General features: G+C 41.1%; 2 protein-coding genes and 1 non-coding gene across 4 annotated transcripts; 1 reads left to right on the top strand and 2 right to left on the bottom strand.

The window, feature by feature from the left end:
• Positions 1–407: 407 nt before the first annotated feature.
• LOC104448335 (DNA polymerase I A, chloroplastic/mitochondrial) lies at positions 408–11,325 on the bottom strand. 2 transcript variants are annotated; one of them, XM_010062113.3, is made up of 12 exons: positions 10,882–11,322; positions 9,119–9,950; positions 8,726–8,914; positions 7,826–8,505; positions 6,430–6,901; positions 4,639–4,734; positions 4,056–4,148; positions 3,762–3,956; positions 2,262–2,354; positions 1,956–2,168; positions 1,734–1,823; positions 408–1,162 (listed from the first exon to the last, which is right to left on the bottom strand). In XM_010062113.3, the coding sequence occupies exons 1-12, from the start codon at positions 11,028–11,030 to the stop codon at positions 998–1,000; spliced, it is 3,267 nt and encodes a 1,088-aa protein (XP_010060415.2). In that variant the 5' UTR covers positions 11,031–11,322; the 3' UTR covers positions 408–997. The 2 variants fall into 2 exon arrangements, 1 of the variants encoding a protein (XP_010060415.2); XR_726260.3 differs by lacking the exons at positions 408–1,162; positions 1,734–1,823; positions 1,956–2,168 and having other exon boundaries at positions 3,762–3,967; positions 10,882–11,325.
• Positions 11,326–13,207: 1,882 nt separating this feature from the next.
• Positions 13,208–14,498, bottom strand: LOC104448334 (fatty acid desaturase 4, chloroplastic). The gene has a single exon (XM_010062112.3). It carries the CDS (start codon positions 14,334–14,336, stop codon positions 13,434–13,436), a length of 903 nt encoding a protein of 300 aa, XP_010060414.2. The 5' UTR covers positions 14,337–14,498; the 3' UTR covers positions 13,208–13,433.
• A 1,133-nt stretch (positions 14,499–15,631) lies between these two features.
• On the top strand, positions 15,632–20,617 carry LOC104448324. Its single transcript, XR_005552124.1, has 7 exons — positions 15,632–15,985; positions 16,964–17,104; positions 17,196–17,561; positions 18,730–18,975; positions 19,575–19,667; positions 19,838–20,038; positions 20,170–20,617. It is a non-coding gene; the product is annotated as an uncharacterized LOC104448324 (transcript).
• Positions 20,618–21,287: the final 670 nt, after the last annotated feature.

Below are 21,287 nucleotides of genomic sequence, written 5' to 3'. Positions count from 1 at the left end.
ATGGTGGACTCTTTTTTTTTTTTTTTTTTTTTGGTTCCTCCCTTCTATTGGAGAGTCGAAAAAGAAATGTCGAAAATCTTCCAGAACTAGTCTACACAAGCATTTTTCCCGGAGTTTTAAGCAAGAGCTGTACTCCGGGCATTGTGCAGTTCCTGTCTTGTGGAAACTCTTTTCTTGTTTTGGTCGAAATAGAAAAACAACTTCATTTCCCCATCATGTACAAGGACCAAATGAGTTAGAAAATAGGTTGACCTCCAAATCCTTCCATAGACCTCAGCATTGGCAATGCCGCACCAGTTCTTTTTTCACGTGCGGGCTAGTTCAGCCTCATGTCATAGATCAGGCACTGAACAGAGTGGCCTCGTTCACACAGAATTCCAACTATCGACAGACTTCAAATAGCATGATTTTAGCAAAGAGTGCATCTAGAGGCATGAAACCCAATACTGAACATTCCCAACGAGGGAGAAAATTTACTGGAATAGCAGTAAGTCTTGACATGACCGGCTCCAGACAGCAAATAAGTCACTGATTACAGCAAAATACAAGCCCCAGAAAGGGAGGGAAACATAATTAACCGCAAGGCTTGACTTCTGAACGTTTGGGCCTGTCGCCTGCCTTCATTCCCATAATTAAGCAATGGACTGTGCCCGCATGAGAGAGAGAGAGAGAGAGAGAGAGAGAGAGAGGGAGAGAGAGAGAGTTATTCACAACTACAGACACTCTTGTGGGCAATCCATTCACGTTGATCTTCACCTTAGTCATAAGAATCAACTCCTAGCTCTTTCTGCTTTTCCACGATCAAAACATGGCTCATTCAATATAAGCTGCGACAAGAAGACTCGCTGATGCAATGTATAGCTGGTCACTGATTAAACACCTCGAGTGGCTTGGCATGTCCGAGGCACCAGGAAGGAGAAGATTGAGCCAGGAGCAATTCCATCTCAAGGTGTGAAAATAAGGAATAAACCTTTTCAATCAGTTTCAATACCACCACCTACTTGGCAGCATACCAATTTTTTGCACATTTGGCATCAACAGCCAAGTCAACCTTAAGGATATTCACGCCCTCAAAGAATGGTTTGGACATGCACTCGACAACTATGGCCTTTGCGACCTCAGCTGATTCTGTTGGTCCTTCAAGAATCACCTCATCATGGACCTGAAGAGAGAAGTGGGGAAAAATGAAAAAAGCTGCAGGGGTAGGGAGTACTTAAGCTTCAAAATGTCTTTTACTGAAGTACTGATAACTTATCAAGAAAAATCTTTTTTAACGTTAATCAATAACCATGGCAACAGCACACGGACAGTGACTGATGATAACAGCATTATTCTTCCTTAGATGAAGCTTAATATGCCCCACCAGATGATAAAAATGATTATAGAGAATCTCAACACCCCAGTGAAGGGTTTGTCCAGTAGCCCTATCAGCAGCAATGTACAGCATAATCACCAAAAAATGTTGATTCAGGAAAAAAATAGCATTGAGTGTCAACATACCATCACAAGGATTTATATGGTCAGAGAAAAATTTAATGAACAATTGGAAAATCCAAAAGAGAACGGAAACTGAAACAAGGCAACAAAGAAGCAGCCAAAGAAGAACATGCCATAACTCGTCACTTGGAACTCCATCACAGAGCACCGAAGAAAGAACACTTGAAGAGAACAGAACAGATTATTAATAGAAAAGCATAGGAAGTTCAAAGAGGGGATGAAACCAAGAGGTAGACCTGCAAAAGCAGCGTCCATCCAAGATCTTCTAACTGTTTATTGTTTGTTATTCGTAACATGGCGCACATGGCAACATCAGCAGCACTACCCTGTGAAATTCACCTTCAAAATTAGTTTGTGGGTGTGGGTGTGGGTGTGGGTGTGTGTGTGGGTGTGGGTGTGGGTGTGTGAGAGAGAGAGAAAGAGATCACAAAGAAGAGCGCAAAAAACAAGAGTAGAACCTGCACTGGGGTATTGATTGCAGCCCGTTCAACGTGGTTTTTATGAGCACGAGAGGCGTGAGCAAGTGATGGGAACTGGCGGGCCCGACCAAGCAAAGTGTGTACGCGTCCAGTTTTTCTAGCTTCTTCTTTACGCTTTTCTTGCCAATGGAGCACCTCCCTTCTTTCCTTGTACCAGAGATCAACTGTTTCCTTAGCTTCCTCTACAGAGACCTTAAAGAAAGGCAACGATCTCATGATATAGAGGCAAGTACAGCTAAAATCAAAGTTACACATTGGGAAAATTATTATGCATGTCAGTAATACCTTCCAATCCCGTGCAAGTCCCACAGGAGTTTTTCCATATGCAATGGAAAAGTTGAGCATTTTAGCTTTTCTTCTTTCAGAACCAAAAGCATCCTGAAATGGAGATTGCAACAACAAGATAATGATAGAATTAGCAAACCCCTAAAGGAGTAGCCTACCACACCTCACTCAATTATATAGCACCAAAATCACGACAGATGACATTCCTCAGGAAGACCAACTTCTCCACATAATACAAGGGACTTGTCCTTTGCCAGCTATTTATTATATAACTAAGCTATTGATATTGTGTGGGTAAAAGGCTCCCGCTTTGTAATAAAACAAAAAAGTTCATTTCATGCTTAACCCAAACTTTGTTTACTCTCTTCTGGACTGTAAAAAAAACAGATCATTTGTCATGGGCACTAAATTGTGACAGCCCACTAACATTAATCCCCACGAAGCATTTCTAATGGCGACCATAATCAACAGCCATCCCCCATGGTTCCATGGTAATTTTAAAGGAAGATATTTTAAAGGTCAGTCTGAGTATGGTCTATAATCTTGTTGGGTTGCATAGTATGAGTACACTAACGTGTGAAATTGAAAAAGAAGCAAAGCAATTAATTCATTCGCATATGTTCACACATGCATCTATCTGTGTCCCCCCTTTTTTTTTCTTTTTTATTTCATTAATGTCAGCTATAGTAGCACCAAGCTTTTACCCCTTCAGAAGAGCAGAAATAATAGACAGGAGTCATCAAGTCTTCTTCCATTTCTTCTGGAAAGAAGAGCTTCCTCCTCACATGGATGCACATAGGCAGAGTCGCACAATGTCTCATTCTTTCTGCCCCATTATCTTAATGCCTGATCTTTATATGCTGTGCAACGTTATGAGCAAAACAAATTGGAAGAACAATTCATAGTCCAAAGAACTTTGATGCAAACAGTACACAAGCTCCACTGGAGCAAAGTCAATCTCATGTTTGCAGAAGGATGCATTAAAATCTAATGTCAAAAGTTAAACCCAATTTCAATGAAGTGCTGCTCAACGGCCTTCACATAATTACTGCTGCAGAGTTTCATTGCTCTATGCCCTCTAAAATCCAATGTTAAAGGAGCCTAAGTTCTCCCCTTAGCATTTGGAAGACATAGTCTAGACAAGTCCTTGTGATTATTTCTGAAAAGTCACCACAATATCATGCAGGTAAACAAAGAAAATGCAGCAATTATGGACATGGAGGACTGCACATCCATTAAAGACCAGAATCAGGACAGCCGGAGCTTCAGACCTGATGTTTGAACACTTGTAGTGAGTATTGTGCTATAATCCTACATCTAGACCCTGGAGTAACTTTAACCTCATGTCTGGTGGCGGAGTTTGGAAAATCTAGAAACCTCACTAGCAACATAACAGCCAAACTTTGAAGGGGCAAATAATATTGACAAATCCATCAACCTAAGCGATTACATATGATTAAGCTTAAAAAATATTACCAACAGGAAGAAAATTTTGTTTACCTTTAGGAGTGGAACTGGGGGTTTATCTTCACCAGGTTGGGGATGCCACTCAAGAAGTACTTCCTTCTTTTCAACTGCTTCACGAATATGTTGGTACATATTCAGTGCAGTTCTTGAGTGGAAATCACCGCCAGCTCTGAATGCATCCAACATGCTCTTACAATCAGCAAGGTGTGCAAGAATTCTAAGTTCCAGCTGCAATTAAACTGAAGACTTAAAGTCGGCACAAAAATCCCATAAATGAGAACTCCCAGTTGTGAAAGTCCACTGAGTATGCAACCACTAAAACAAAACCTGTCCATAGTCAGCAACAATAAGTGAGTGCCCAGGTTTAGCAACGAAAGCCTGACGGATCTTGTACCTATCCTTCTCCAAAGCCGGTTGATTCTGCCTTACATAAAGGAGAAAAGCAAGTCTTGTGAGCAACAACAGACCTTAATATACTAATTTATTATGCTATCAAATCTTTTCATACATAGTGGGATGCAAAAGATAGTCTAATTTTCTTTACCAAAAAAAAAAAAAAGATAGTCTAATTTTATTCTTCTTATGATATATGACATTCTTCATCAAACAAGACTTAGCACTTAATTAGTATTTTGATTGTAAATACCACACTTGGAAACATTCAACCAGACAACATGTAAAGGATTTTAACTCGGAAAAACATCTAACTAGACAATCTATAAAGGGTTTAGCATCCTGCATAAATGAGCAAACCGAAACCATTAATGAGATTCAAGGAAGCCTTATTTCTACATTTTCCTGGTCAACCAGCAACCGAGTACAAAGCAGCCTCATTCCAAAAACTGTCAAGCAATGTATAAACAGTCTCAGAGACAAGCTATCAAATTGAAAAAACAACAGAAAACAAAACCTGCAAATTAGGCCTCCTAGCTGATAAACGCCCGGTTTCTGTATTGATATTCAATGAACAATGTACACGTCCATCCTTTCCCGAGACATTACTTCCCTGAAATGGATACACATACATATGAATAAGCAATTATCAAGGGGAAGGATGTAGAATTATCAGGGTACATCCAAGTAGTAGACGCTGTCAGGAAGTGTTCTCAGAAACTTATTTTCTGGAGCAAAAGACAAAAATTCACTTGTTTACTTGTTTGTACAGAAAGAATTGAGAATTGATTGCATGCCATAACTACAGCCCTAGAAGAAATTTTCCCAATATTGTCAGATCAACTGGGTCGGAGGAATTCTAAAGTGTTAAAAAAATGAAATAACAAAGACTTAAGTACTCCCGAAAACAGTTCGCAAGACAAGCCCACACTTTGGTGCTTATGTATAAAAATAAAATTTCCCAACAAAGCACATGTCTCGTATAACAGAGAGATGCCTGTCATCCTCTACATCTGACCCAATCAATTACAACAACAATTGCAAAAAACAACCTTTAAGTTTCCTACTTGAATCAAATTACTGAACAATGATAATGAAGGGAGATTCCAAGTGTGTAATACTTTTCACAGGCAAAGATTCCCTTATATGATAGTTAGCATTTTAACTTGTGGTATGTTTCAGGAATTTCGTTTCCTAAAGTAGAAGAGACAATTAAAGTACAAACAAGATATATTATCACATTGGTGCATTCAACATGGCTTGCTGCAGTCTACAGAACGATTAAAGAGAGCATTTCAGAAATCTAAAGGAGATCTCCTGAAGGAGAAATGTCGAGCACTAAGATAAATATATAAAACTGGTTGGACAAATAAAAAGGAAAACTACACATGAGCATTTGAACAATTAACTCATATTCAACACACAATAAAAATCAGCCAGAGCATTTAGTATACCAATTCTGTCGACAAGTTTTGGTATATCTAAAATATTTCTTCCTAAAGTCAGCTCCAAAGAAAGCCCCATATGACCCTCATGATTCTATGGATGACTATTATTAACTCTACAGGAAGGATGGGCCGGTTTTACTCTTAACATAGGGTTTTTTCCCCTTACCTGGCAATTCTAACTCAATTGGTGTCAAGTTAATTTGTTTGATTAAATTCAACGAATCAGTTCTATGAAATTTGTCATTGAGAGATAACATACATTACAATGGACGATGGACCATATTTTGATTTCATATACAGTGGTAGTTAATGGATGTATAAGAGGTCATTTCTTCACAAAATATTCAGAGAAAAAAAGGTACGAGTACCTTGACACCTGCCAAACAGACGAGTTCAGATTTCAAGTAGGTTTCAAGTTCAAAAAATTGGAAATTGGGGTTCCACAAGGTAGGTTCCAATTTAACCCTAACAACCCACCACATCCTGTTATTTCATCAAGCGCACTGCTGGAGACATAGACTCAATTTGCCTAGATGGAATAGGCATAAAACATGCCAAAGAACACATTGTGGCGTTTCAGTGAGATCTACTAATTTTGTACTACATTAAATTGGTCATTCATACTCATAATCATTAGAATGCCGATCAGTCATACACATTGTGTTGTCACTGCTGGAGACATAGACTCAATTTGCCTAGATGAAGTAAGCATAAAACGTGCGAAAGAACACACTGGCGCGTGTCAGTGAGATCTACTAATTTTGTACTACGTTAAACTGGTCATTCATACTCATAATCATTAGAATGCATCTGCCAGTTAACTAATTAAAAGAAAGGAAGATTTGCAAGAATGGGAATACCTGCAAGGGGAGAATAAAATTGGATATGAGAGAGTCAATAGAGCACATTTCACATAGAGCAGCAATGGCATGGCATGCTTCCCTTCCTTCATCTTCATTATGAAAGGCGCTAAAAGCTGTTCCATAAGCTGAAGTATCTATGTTCCTACTAGCAGTTGATACTTGAACTCTAGCAGCTTCACTAGTTTCCGATTCAGAGATATCTTCCACATCATCCCCCGACTCCAGGTTAGAAATGTCATCTGTGAAGTCATCATCTGCAGAAACTTTCCCAGACAAATTCTTTAAAGCAACCCCGCTCACTGAGGGCCAACCGCTCGGTGTGTAGATCTCAGCTGGCAGTTGAACACCAATGCTGTGCAGAGTTATATTTCGATATTTTAAGGGAGTTTTCTTGCCTTCCTCAATGAATCCATCAACATTTGGAACTTTGAAAACTTTCTCCACATCTAGAAACTGGTTGGGGTTCTTCCTACAACAGGAAACCAATGAATCCTTTATTTGCACAGAGTGACAAGTAAAACTCACATACAGAAGTCTACAAAATTATCCATCCAAGACATAAAGAATATCGGAAGTTTTTTTTCAATTTATAGAATAATAAATTTACTCAAAGAAATAGCAATTGCACATAAAAAGATAAGCAATCATCAAGGACAACAGAGGAACAGAAAATAAAATTAACAAAGTGCATATGGATCCAATGACATTGATTATCTGACAAATTGCATTCAAAGTGTTTGTGAGAAGAGCAGTGAACACTGTAGAGATGTTGGGAAAAACAAACTGTCCCATAAGTATATGCCTAACTATCAGAAACTTCGGACTTACATAGAAAAAATTTACAAAGTTATCTAAAGATGTCTAGATTTAGCATTCTTATCAGACAATGTGCAATACTGTCAAGTAGACATTCAGTAGACTTGGTAAGTAATGAAAATTTGCACTTCTTTTGTTGAATGTCATTGTTCATCTCACACACCAAAAGTTTTGTCAAAAGAACACATTTACTATGGCAATTAAGGAAACTCAACTATGGCCACCCGCATAAGATCAGTTCACAATTTATACCTCAATGATGGGCCTCATATCCAAAGGTGGAGCTAGGGTGGAAACTTAGCAGGGGCAATGTCTAAAATGTTTATTAGCTTTAAAATCACTACGGGATGAATTGACACATAGTTTAAATTACATAAAAAAGCTTGGTGGGGCAGGGGCAACCCCCTTGCTCTGTGGCTACTCCAATCACTGCCAACAAGAATGGACAAACCTATTAAAAGACAGACTTAGGGACAAAATAACATCTTATCAAGAACTCAGTATCTACAAGAGACTAAACACTGAACTTTCCAGCAGAAGTTAATTGCTCTCACAAGAGAACAAGCAAAAGTCTCACCTGTTAACAGTTCCCCCAAAGAGTAGTTGCCTCAGTTGAGCATCACTTCCTACATTCATATACTTGGCGTCTTCACAATACTTGGATGCCCATCTGCGAAACCTATCAGCAGCAACTTCTTGCTCTGATTTGGCTACCTTTTCTATCTCAGCTAGATATGTTCGATCAACCAACATTCCCTCAGCCTCCATTTTGACCAAAATCTCACCAAATGGTCGCCAATATTCATTGTAGAAGTCAAGCATTGATTTCTGAGGACATGGTTTACCATCAAATCTCCATGACATTCTTTGTAATTTTCTTCTTAAGCTCTCAAAAAGTCTAAGCGTACTCATTGCATCCAGTGCAGAGTAGCATATCCACAGTTCCCGCTCTTCCCTCTGTAATTCTTCTACAGGGGGTATGGTGGTCATTTTACCTTCAGATCCATCTTTCTTCACCTTGTTCCTGCCAAATATGGTTTTCATTGATACTTTGCCGATTAAGTCTTTCTCATTACCCAGCTCTGCATCAGATATGACCCTTTGGTCGCCTGTTAGTGCTTCAAGAGAATACCCACCCTCTGTCCTCCTTGATGAATTCCAAAGGCGCGCCATATGCATTGTATCAGCATGAAATCCAGAAACCTTAATTCCATAATTCTCAATAATATGGCTATCAAAGCTGTAGTTGTGCCATACCTGCAGAAGGAATTCTTAGACAATCATTTCAGAAATAATACACCCAAAATGCCAATGATAAAACAAATGGAACTGATGAATTATACATAAAGGAGAGTTTTAAATAAATTGTAATAGTCATCTGCTCAAAATAATTACGGTGCAAGATAAGTAGGGAGAAGAGAGAGAGAGAGAATAAATCGCGTATATGTCCAAGTATATTTTGCACATATTGGCTTACCTTTTTAATGTCTGGGTCTTTGAAAAACGCTTCAAACTCAAGCAAAAGTTCCTTCCCACCATCAAGAACATCAACCCAGATACAGGATTTGCCATTGCCAAAATCTGCCTGAGGTCCAGAGTATATACTGAAGCATGTTATCTCTCCATGATCAACTGGTGTTGCCTGCTTGACATCAATCTCAGCTACCTGCATAAACATCAAAGAAATCTTACAAATGATTCCGATGAACAAAACTTACAAAGCAGTTCAGCATGCACAGATTCACTTGCAACTAATAAGTGCTATGGTTCATAAACGGGAAAAAGAACAAGAGATTCCCCATGCTGAGCTAAGTAGGAGGCATGGGGAACAATAACAAAAGCAGACATAAACATGAATAAATACACCAACCTCTGTGTCACAAGCATGTACTAGATGCTTGTACTGATTTGTTAGCTTCCGCACAACTTCTTTCGCAATAGACTTGTTATTAACAATCAGAACTTTCCCATATATGCTTCTGAGCTTCACCTTTCTCTCTTCATTCACATCAGTTGTATCAACAGATTTAACTTCCTTTATTTTGGAATATGTTGCATCCACTGTAGCTGCATCGAGGCATTTCTCTCCATTTATTTCAGAAACCTCAAGATTCTTCTCGCCAAAATTTTCCCTTAACTTAGGTAATGGGGAAAATTGATGGGAAGTCTTCAAAGTTCCTGAAGGAATGGTTTGAGGGATATCGAATTGCAGATCACGACTGAATGACTCAGGCAGCACGAGATCCTGCGCCTCCTCATGGGTATCCACTCCCTCAGTGATAACTTCAGAAAATGGGACAGCAGTTGCAGCACGTGCATTAAGAATGTTATGAGCATTCATTGTGGCCCTACTTTTACTATCTTCATAGCAATGGCAATCGAGGAAATTGTAGTTGCTACCATCCCCATCAAGTGGCATTCGTATGGTTTCTGGCCCCCCATGTGAGTTGTCATGACACATATGTCCCTTATATCCATAACCATGCTTTGAATTACGTAGACTTTCAGTAGCTACCTTCCACCCACTATTCAAAGAACTTGCATTCTTATAATCAATAGATTGACTCATTGGATTAGTTACCATCCTAGCTGAAGAACTAGAATTATATTTGTAGCGTTTGCTTTCACCAGTTACAGAGCCATCAAGTAAGCTGCTTCTAGAAGTAGTGTCTCCAGCATTTTGTATCTGGCAAAACTCCCCCCTACCAAGAATAACAACATCAATCTCTGAACAAGAAGTATGGACAGAAAAGAAAAAAGTTAAGACCAAATGGTTTGTCAATTGGGTGGCTTGAGCACATTGACTTGCAGGCAACTTAGATTACAGAGCCCCTATTCACCAACGCAAATATATTAATGCATAACTGCCTGTACTGCCAAATTGTACAAATGCCAGCAATATTTTACGTATTTATGATCTATGTTGCTGATATGCATGTGTTGTTTTCTTGACCAGAAAAATCTCTACCTTCTGTCATCCAGATTTTCCTTCTCTTATTACGGTCCCTTCAAAATTTTCTTATTTTCTTTTTTGGCTTGACTAGCAAAACAACTAGGTTATTTATAGCTATCAGAAGGAACCAACTTAATTGCCAATCCACCCGGATGACTGCTCCAAAGCATGTCCTCAGAAAGTTCTCCTGCCTGCCTAAAATACTTTGAATACTCTAGCATTTCACTCATGATTGCACTGGCCAACTTGTAGTGTGGGCATGAAAAAGAGAATGCAGATATGCAATTTCCTCCCACATACGTCTACTTCACCCCAAGAACCTCAAATCCAACAACACACCAAGAACCGCATTGTCCTATTATCCTAAAATTTCCAGGCAAAACATCGCCACATAACTACAACGCGCACAAACACACACTCATACACACACGGGTGAACTAGCAACAATCTCTGCCAAAGCTGCAACCCGCGAAAGAACAACAACCGCAACTACGAGATGACAACCCAGCAAACACCTAAGCGCCAGTGCCAAACACGCATATACAAAAAGGCGCGGACTTTACGCACAGAGACACGATATACCGGCCTTTCAGCAGTCCAATCGGCTACAACTACAGCGAAAACAAACACCCAAACGGAACTTCCCACAACAGAGGACACATCGAAAGGAAAGCAGAGACCTTGGAACCGTCTCGGCTCTGACGCAGAGCGACCGAGCGGCGGGCGACCCCCGGAGGAAGAACCGGGGGCGGGACCGCAGCAGGAAGAGAGAGGAGGGGCAGTAGGGCCCCAGGGGAGCGTTCTGCGCGGTGGAGAACCCCATGGCCATCGCCTCCGCGACTCTGCCGAGCTTCCCAGCGCAAGGAGCCGTCTTGGCGGTCTTTGGGAAAAAATTTACAAAAAGAGGCTGTCGATAGGACGGAGCTGGGCAGGCGGGCGGGCGGGCGGCGGGGGGGGTCTTCTTCGAGAGGGGCTTTTCGGTCAAGGGGCTAGTAGGGCAAGTGGGTCTGCGGCTGGAGCAGGGGCGCCGAGTGCGGCCATGGAGCTGGAGCAGAGATGACAGAAGACAGCAGAGAGAAGAGAGGGCTAAACCCTTCTTCTTCTTCTTTTGTGGTTTTTGGGGAGAAGACCGAAACGTTGATGTTTTAACGGACGACAATATTCCTGGTTGGGAAAATTTGTGTCTGCCGTTTTAGGCAATTTCCATAATGAGGGCCGGAACATGCGTCAATTTACAGTCTAGCCACCTTGGGCTGTCTGCTCTCCAGCATCTGGACGCACTCATTAAGAAGAAATTTACCAGAAACTATACAACAAAAACGCTGAGACCGAAGACCAATCCTATTTTGTTCGATTATTTTGGAGTTCTAAGCATGCACTCGAGACCTTGTTGAATCCAAAAAAATCACTCATTTCGAGTAAGTTTCTTGCTTACATTGATTTCAATGTAAGCGATTTATTTGGATAAACTTACGAAAAAGATTCGAAAACTTTTTACGAAATTACAATCAAATTACAAACTTCATCAATTCATGATTAACAAAAGTTTTATGAATCAACAACGTGTAACATCTATGTTTTAGAACATTTAGGTCAAAAGATAAAGGCAAGACATGCTCTCCACATCATCAATTCATAATCTAAGATATTGAGATCTTGGATTGCCTCAGGAGAACATAGACGTCGATATCCGTTCTTTGTACCAGCAATGACGGACATTTTCTACCGTCGCAGGAGTGAGAATTGAATCGGAGTTACGCCATTGCCAATCGCAGAGCCGTGCTTGTGGGGGCAGTGTCGGCAGAGTGGCGGGACGAGAGGCAGGGCGTGCTTGGCGGGAAAGCATTTTCACAGGCTAATAACTGCTTACCTAAAAAAAAAAAAAAAAAAAAATACCCATGGGCCGATATATTCGCTCTCTTCGTGGCCTCTTTTGGGCCTAATCATGAAGAAAGCGCGAACCAAAAGGGAAAAAGGAGGAGTGGAAGGAAGCTACTCTGTGCAGCTTTTATCAGAGCCAGGTTTCGATCCTGGGACCTGTGGGTTATGGGCCCACCACGCTTCCGCTGCGCCACTCTGATTTTGTTGTTAGCTTTCCTTCGTTTTATTTATATTGTACCGTACAAATTTCTTTTAACTACTCCTGCTCATCATTAAACGACCGTGCATCTGCGCGTTTGGCATCGCGGCTCGCCCAAAAGCTTAATTCCGGGATTCTCAAAATTGCTAAAATCCATTATGATGTACTCTAGGAAGTTATTGTTCCGTCCATGATCATTGAGGATTAATTTTTGGGAGACCAAAGCGGATGCCGGCAAGGATAATCTCCTTTTAACTCTCCACAGAGAGAATTTAGAATCGGGAGCGAATGTTGTAGATGTTCGGGAATAAGGTCGTCTTCGTTCGTTTTCCTTTTGATTCCCTTTCGACCCCATGCTGTTGATAGATGCCATCAGCACTTCGAGCAAGGCCTTCTTGTGGCCATTCGATTCCATTTTTCGATGTCAGTCGTCCCCTTTTACATCATAAATCTTGTTTAGACCTGTCAAAATGGGTTTTAAACCCAATAGATGGGTTGTATATAGGTCACTTCAATTTTGTAGAATCTTCCTTATATGGTTTAAAATTTTAAAGGGTAAAATAAACGGGTGTTGCCTAAGCTAAAACAACAGTGATTTCCAGCATCCCCACTGTGAAGATTGACAAAGATGTGTATCACATCCACTCAGTCTACGGTGGCGTTGCTTTCTCCAGCATTTTCCTAAAAACTTGGAGATCCTGAGGTTCTAATTTCTTAGTACAAACACTGTTCCTAATTTGAGTTGTTCATAACACTGAGATGCATTACAAAGTCACGAGATGATCATTTTCGCTATGGCTCACTCCTAGGACTTTGTTGTCTGTTTGCTTACCTTTAAATTCTTATCTGGAGTTTCTGGCTATAGCCCAAGACGGACTAATCCAGTTTTTACATTTCACGCAACCTTGAAGATCAAACATTTGAAATTCCTGGTAATATGGTCATTCAAATTCGTGTCATTAATCGCATCCAATGTACAATACTTATGAAAAATATAATCAAATGTATATTATTTGGCACATTTGGCAGATTGTCACCAACCTTTTCCCTACGAGATAGAATTGCTATCTGCACAATCGACGATTACAGTAATTGAGACTCAAAAAGTTCCGAGAGTGAAAAACCAACATGAGGAAAGAAGTACATCAAGCTTCAACTTGATACGAGTCCCTCCTCAACATCCTCCGTCCACTCGGAACTCGGCTCGCTCCAGGACCGCGGCCTCAGCCCAAACTTGAAGAACAGCACCATCTCCAGCACCTCGAACACCTTCCGGTCGTCCAGGAACTCGTTCCAGACCCCGCTCACGATGCAGTAGTTGTTGTTGTACGGCGCCCGGTGATGGGCCGCGTGCTGCGACCGCGACACGAGCAGCCCCAGATCCTGCAGTGCCACCACCGGCGGTGGGAGCTTGCTCTTCGTGCTGTGGGCCCACGAGTGGAACTGCTGGCTGAACATGATGCAGCCCGAGCAGACGGCCACGAAACCGAGAATCGTCGGGTCGTTGCAAATGAAGTCGATCGGGCCCACCACGAACGCCACCGCGCGAGCCAGCGCATGGAGGTTGTTGGCTGCCTCGCGCCTAGTGATGGTCCAGGGCCACTTGTGGTGCCCCTGGAAGGCTTCGATCTGGGCGCCAAAGACCGGGGTCGAGGCGTCGCCGTAGTTGTCGATGCCCCAGTGGTAGACTCCCGACCCGAGGTCCGCCAAGACGTACCCGACCGCTCCCGCCAAGACGGGCTCAGCCCACACGTGAGACTCAGACGACGCGACCATGGATTTGGCCAGAGCAACGAGCACGGCGGTGCACCCGCAGGCGAGCCACGCGCGGTGGCCCCATGAGGATTTCAACGACGGGTCATTGAGTACCGGGCAGTCCGGCGATATCAGCGGACCCGGAGCTGTCGGCAGCCGCGGTTCAACGGCGAGCTCGGCCAGGTCAGGCCGGGGCTTGGTTGTGGTGGCCGCCAAGCAGTAGACACGGCCCCTGGGGACATGAACTCGTTCCCGGATCACCGAGGCGTGAAGTAACTTGTGATGAAATGCGACAGACATGGAGGCTGCGGTGCGAGAAAGAAACCATCAGAACAGAGGGGGGAGAGGCGACGTATATAAGTCGGAACAGCGGCCACGGAACGATTCAGAGGAGCGAAAAGACTTGTGGAGAGGAATGGGGAAGATGAATGGAGTGGCTGGGATCGTGCTTGCGTGGTCTTTTCAGGGACTCAAGAGACTCCCGTGCCAATTTGTGTCGCACATTCTTTCTACGTACGCCCCACGCAGGCATGCGCAACGGCGAATATTAGAAAATAAAGGAAGAAACGAGAGTTCGAGTTTTGCCGTCATAAATGACGTCCGCCGTCCAGCGACTTCTGGCTTTTTGCGTGGGGCGCTCGGATGTAAGCCACTCATTGTTCGACGCTTTTGAGGTGGTCCATGGACCATGCAGCTGTCGATTAGGGAAAAGGAAAAGAACTTAGGAAAAGCATAGTTTTTGGCCACCACCAGTTGCTTAATGAATTTAACATCTCGCTTTCCATGTTAATCAATTTCTATTCAACCGTTGATCCATTGGGGAGCTCCAAAAGCATAGTCGGAAGAATAATGGAAGTGACCAAGAAAAATCTCTCCCTCTCTCTCTAAAAGGAGTTTCGTGCAAGATGGAGCTTCTGGTAGGTAACCGGAAGAGGAGGTAAAGATTGACACGCAGTAATGATTGTTACAAAGTTGGGAAGAGTGGGGGGATGGGATATTCCTGAGGAATCTGAGGGCAGACCAGGGAATATCCTGGTCCCGAAGCATCTTCCACAGGATTAATATCCTCTGGTGGAGACTAATCACCGGTCCCACACTAGTGCCGCTCATTTCACTCCTCAATATTTATAGCATAAAACGGGAAAACACAACCAAAAAAAACAGTAAATTATCCTCGCTTTAATGTTTTCATCCTTCAAACTCTTTTTCATATTGTCAAAACACTCAAACTTATATATGAAATAAAAAAAAAACTCTCCACCCACCAAAGCCACCACTAAAAAATCCTACACTTTGCTCACCAAGAAAAATCAATACCTAAACTTGTGCGTTCCATCCACCACTAGAGAATTCTCTAATTTATACATTTCCTATTCTTTGTATAGCCGGTATAATTTAGGAGTTCTTGCGAATCGAAAAAATTCGAGATGTTGGGGTTACTGTTTGCATAGTTTATTATTTTTCATGATATTAATTTTATAATATAAAAATACCGAATCTCTTCAGCTTCAAATGATGCTTTACTCCTCTTGCCTCTGCCTACATATCACCTTTTGATAGCTCGATACGCGGTCCAAGGGGGACTTCACTGCGAGGCCGACTCTCCCTCCTCCCATTTCAATGGCTTCTCGTCCGCCATTTCTGCTGCTTCTCCTCTTCCTCTTCCTCTTCCTCTTCGCGCTCTTCTCTCTGTTCGATCCCCGCTCTCGAGCCGCGAAGCTCCCGTTCCACCCGGAGGACGTACTCCCCTGCTGCCGAGGCAGCTGTCCTGGCCCATCCTCAACGCCCTTCGCCGTCCCGTGGACCTGTTGCCCACCTTCGTCGGTGCGGCCTCTCCCTCCAACGGCTCTCTGGCGTGGAAAGGAGCTTGCTTCTACGAGAACACCGCTTGGTTGGAGTTCCACAACGAGACCAGCGGCGAGTTCGGCGGAGGCACGCTTCACATCAAGGTCTGTCCTTTAGCTTCAATGCGTCGCTTTGGCTTGATCTCTGTTTGGTTTTGAGTGCCATTCTGGATTTTTTTTTTTTTTTGGGTGGTTTGAGCTTGTGGTCACTGATGCCGAGAGGTTTTCTGTTGGACTATTATGTCGGGTTTGGTACGGTGGAATGGAATGGAATCGGGAAATGATGGGGAAAGCAATGGAATGGAATGATGATTCCAAGTCTTGGTTTTTGTTCAGTGATTGTGGAGGACGGAATGGAAATCCTTGTGTTTGAGTGCGATTCTGGAAGATTTTGGGAGGTTTGAGCTTTTGGCGGTTTGGTAATGTGGAGAGATGGTCACTCTGTTCACAAGCTTTTAAGCTTTTCTGGTCTACTGTCGCTGCTTAATTCAATTCGCTGCTGTTCGATTTTGTGATAATTATGGCAGACGTGGAGGTTGTAGCGTTTTTGTTGATGGGGTCTAATGGCCATCGTTTGCCAGCTTTTGGCAGTTTCTGATTAATTCTTGGTAACTTAGGTACTTAGTTTGAGCTTGAGTTTGATTTTTTCTAATGGATTCAAAGTACCGAACTGGATTAAGTTTCTATCTACTTATGATCCATTTCTTATCAACTGAAGTGCCTTGCTTCAATATGTTTCTAGTGGATTTCGCCACTTGCTGCGGTTTCTTTTCTTCTCCTTTCATCTGCTTGTTTGTACTTGATTAAGCCCCATGAATTGGTGGTACCATGGTTGGTCATTTGAGTTTTTTGTGTCTAGGTTTTAAGTGTTGGAAGAAGGACTTAGTGATTTGGTTGCTCATACAAGTTAGGTTGTTTCGTTTGATGTAAAATCAATTTATCTTATGGAGGCAATTCCAGTCTAGGTGGGTACTGCCTCATGTTGATAGTTCTTGTTTTTGCATATGGTTCTGCTAAAAATGGAAACTGGCGACTAGCTCTAGGTATCCGGTTTGTAACCATGAGTTTGGATTGCTCATCCAGGTCAGCAAAGCCCATAGCTGGACATGTATGGATATTTATGTCTTTGCAACCCCATACCGCGTGACATGGGACTACTATTTTTTATCTCGTGAGCACACATTCCAGTTCAAAGAGTGGGAAGGAAAAGCTGAGTTTGAATATGTAAGCTGCAATTATCTTTTTTTCTCTTCTGCTCTTGCATGTGCATATTGGTGAGTTGTTACACTTGGATTTTCCATTATTTCAATTACAGGTGAAAAGCAGAGGAGTGTCAATCTTTCTGATGCAAGCTGGGATGCTAGGGACCCTTCAAGCACTGTGGGATGTGTTTCCCTTGTTTTCAAATACGGGGTGGGGGGAGAAATCTAACATTGGTTTTCTCAATAAGCATATGGGAGCTTCAATTGAGCAACGTCCCCAGCCTTGGGTTACAAACATCAGCATTGATGATATCCACTCTGGAGACTTTCTTGCAATATCCAAAATTCGTGGGAGGTGGGGTGGTTTTGAGACTCTAGAGAAATGGGTCAGTGGCGCATATGCTGGTCACACAGCTATGTGTTTAAGGGATTCTGAAGGAAAGCTTTGGGTTGGTGAATCTGGACATGATAATGATCAGGTAATTTGGAAACAGATATGGGTTGGTTATGCATATAAGTTTATTTCTTTTTCAATTTGAAGGGCTAATTTTTATATTGACTAGTGGAGAAAAAGCCTTTTGAGGAAAAGGATTACTTTGCGATTGTTTTTAAGCATTTTATCTATTCCTCTTTGTTCTTTTCTTTTTATACATTGACGGATTGCTTTCGATGTTCGAAATTTCACCCAATCTTTCTGCCTGTTGCTGTCTCTGCAATTGTAATTGTGAAGTAAAGTTTTAAACCAATTGCATAGACACAGTATTAATATGGCTGTAAGTATGCCAGTTTTTCACAATAACTGTCCCCATTGTGGGGATATCCAACAGACAAACATTCAAACATCTCAAACACCCCCACCAGTTGTTTGAGTTATTATTTCTCCACCTCCTCCTTAATTCCCCGTGCTTTTCTGTCATTCATTATTAAAGACACTCATACAACACTGCTTTAATGTCTTCTGATTATCAAAGGGTGGTCTTGTACATATTGAGAAGGACAAGTAGGCTCCCTGCTGTGTTTCTGTAACATTTTGTGAACTCTTAGGTTTTTGGAGCATTGTATTCCTGTGCGATTACTTTATAAATGTAACTTTTGTCGAATCATGGACTTCTTCTCTCACAAATATGGTTCCCATTGAGACTGTTCCATTTTGCATATTAAGTGTGCTTTAGTCATGCCCCTATGTCCTTAAATCTCCTCGCTCATCTTATGTTCTCTAATAAGACAGGTCTTTCCTTTTTTGTGCTCCCATAGAAACTTTTGATTGTAAGAGAGGATGAGTAAGTAAATGATGACATGCTGCTTCAGCTTCATGTTGAGCTGGAGCAGATCCTATTTAGTCTCCTACTAGAAGCTCTACTGTAGCATTATCATATTTATAACATAGCAAATACAGTGTCTGAACTTTTTCTACTGAACTTCAAGACCATCTTTACACATGACACAACTCACTGATGATGATTATGGTTAGAATTTGTTGAAATGATGTCCTTTACTTGAGGCAGACCTTGATTAACAAATTTAAGGTCACATTTGGGTTATTGCTACATGCTCTGTTCCTTTGTGTTGGTAAAGGATTCAGGTGCTGCAGAAGTCCAACATAGTCTAGGACATAATGCAATTATTGTTTTGTTCTTATCATTCCAGGGAGAAGATGTCATTGCTGTGCTACCATGGGATGAATGGTGGGAGTTTGAGCTTAACAAAGATGACTCAAATCCCCACATTGCATTGCTTCCACTGCATCCTGATATGCGAGCCAAATTTAATGAGACTGCTGCATGGGAGTATGCAGAGAGTATGAATGGGAAACCATATGGTTATCACAACATGCTTTTTAGCTGGATAGACACTATCGATGCAAATTATCCACCGCCATTGGATGCTCATGTGGTACAGAGATTGTACATTTGCATATGTGTTTATAAATTTTTTTTTGTGGGTGCATTCAGTTTGTCTTAAGACAATTTTTCTAACACTAAGGCCTTGTGTTACTTCCAAGGTATATCTGTAGATGCCTTGAGATTCTTAGATGCTGGATACAAAATAGTTTCTGCTTCTTAAGCTGACTGCTGAATAGCAATTTACCCGTACTTTGATAGGCCTGAAATATAATGATGCCATGTGTTAGATCCTAACAACAAGGTCTAGTTGGAATCAGACAATCACACCATGATTTTGAATGAATTCAACTGAGCAAAACAAAAGGCTAAAACCTGAACAGTGATCTTGCCAAATAGCATATTAGCATGTGACTATTAAATGCTAACATTATGGAATAGAATCTGACACTTGGTTTGACGAATATTCATTTTTTTTATGGCCTTCTATATGATACTAAGGCAGCAAAATAGTAGACTTCATTCGTCTTTTCTTAAGAGTTGCTATCTGCCCGACTGACAATGCATGTAATATGCTTGCCATGTGGGGTGCTTTATTTGCGTGATGGGAGTATGGTTCACTTGTTTATAGAAAGCATTGTATTATTGTAGGTTGCTTCTGTTATGACGGTATGGAACCAAATGCAACCAGCCTATGCTGCGAACATGTGGAATGAAGCACTCAACAAGCGACTAGGAACAGAGGTACCGTCCCATTCAATTGGCAATTGCCTGTGTGATTTTATGCATTTTGTTTTGCACACTGAGGTGTAACTAGAATCTAATGTCTCTGGAATGACATTTAGTTAACACATATTATATGGTTGTAATTATACTTACTTTACTTGGCCACCGTACGATTGGGTTGCATACAGGGCTTGGATCTTCCTGATCTATTAGTGGAAACTGAAATGAGGGGCTCATCTTTTGCTGAACTGCTGACAATTCCAGAGCAAGACGATTGGGTATACAGCGATGGGAAGTCTGCCTCGTGTGTAGCATTTGTTCTTGAAATGTACAAAGCAGCAGGACTCTTTGATCCAATTTCTAGCTCCGTCCAAGTTACAGAGTTCACTGTAAGTGCAATCTGATTGACCCTAGTTGGGTTATCTTTTTTACACTAATTGCTTGAACTTACTATCTAGAGATGGATGTTGCTTTCTTCAAAGATTGAGAGAACCATAATCTAGTTTGCCCTTCTATGCAGATAAAAGATGCTTACTCACTAAAGTTCTTTGAGAATAATTCAAGCCGCTTGCCGAAGTGGTGCAATGATGGGGACGACGTCGAGCTTCCATTTTGTCAAATACGAGGTAGGTATCGAATGGAGCTGCCAGGATACAATACAATGGACCTATACCCTCATATGAATGAGAGGTGTCCATCTCTGCCCCCAAAATATTCCAGGCCATCCGATTGCTAGAAAACATTTCCTATTATGTGAATAGAACTTTGTATATTGGTAGGTGATTCCATCAGATTGTAGCTTATGACTGCATATTTTTGTAGAATGTGTGGTAAATAAAGACCCGTAGGTGGCACAGATTCAGAAATTTACTTCTTCAAAATCCATTTATTTGATATGAGCCCACATAACATGTATAAAATTTTTGCATAATGTTATACTGACACTTCATATAAATCAATCGTTGTATCATTGTTTAGTCTTTCATTATGGTCTATTTTTATGAATGTTCTTGCAATATAAGTATTTACAGTAGGACTATCTAAAATTTGATGTTTACTTTCTATCATATGAAGGATAGAGATGCTCTTTTGTTTAAGGGTTTTCTTGTCTTCCTTCTTCTCTAAATGTTTATGCATTTTATGTGTAAAATGAAATGATATGGTATTTAAAATGTTTAATACGCATTAAAAAAATTAGTACTTATTTTTAATTTGTATTACCTGGTAAATGTTGTTAATAGAAGAGCAATTTTTCTATCATTTTTTTCCAATTTATTCAAATACATGTTTACTTGTTTTGCGGTGAATTCATGTATGTTAATATGCATTTTGGCTTAAACTAATTGCAAAAAAAGAAAATAGATATGGCACTACATGGTTTGAATGATGTTATTCGGTAATTGCTAAAAGAATAACCAATAAATGAAAAAAAAATTAAACAAAAAGATTTCTGTGATGAATTTATACTGATATTGTCTCTTATTCCAAGTTATAGCCAAAAAAACAGATTATATAAACTAATATTAGCATATTGTTCGGGTAGATTAGTTGATAAAATAAGTAACATATTTATTATTAAGTATAAGAGCACCAAAAGTGCCAAACACAACATTTTAACTTAATCCCTAGATAGTGAAG

The sequence above is a fragment of the Eucalyptus grandis genome, chromosome 6, assembly GCF_016545825.1.
Source record: "Eucalyptus grandis isolate ANBG69807.140 chromosome 6, ASM1654582v1, whole genome shotgun sequence".
In the NCBI taxonomy this organism is placed as follows: Eukaryota; Viridiplantae; Streptophyta; class Magnoliopsida; order Myrtales; family Myrtaceae; genus Eucalyptus; species Eucalyptus grandis.
Note: the sequence above shows the minus strand (reverse complement) of the source record. Positions and strands in the feature narration are given on the sequence as shown.

Bases quoted from the DNA above. Each gene is read 5' to 3' on its own strand.
- LOC104448335 (XM_010062113.3), bottom strand. From the start codon at position 11,030: ATGGCCATGGGGTTCTCCACCGCGCAGAACGCTCCCCTGGGGCCCTAC. The intron at 6,902-7,825 runs GTGAGACTTTTG...TTCCTGTTGTAG, and splicing joins TTTGGGGGAACTGTTAACAG to GAAGAACCCCAACCAGTTTC. The intron at 1,163-1,733 runs GTCTACCTCTTG...TTCTCTCTTCAG, and splicing joins GATGGACGCTGCTTTTGCAG to GTCCATGATGAGGTGATTCT.
- LOC104448334 (XM_010062112.3), bottom strand. From the start codon at position 14,336: ATGTCTGTCGCATTTCATCACAAGTTACTTCACGCCTCGGTGATCCGG.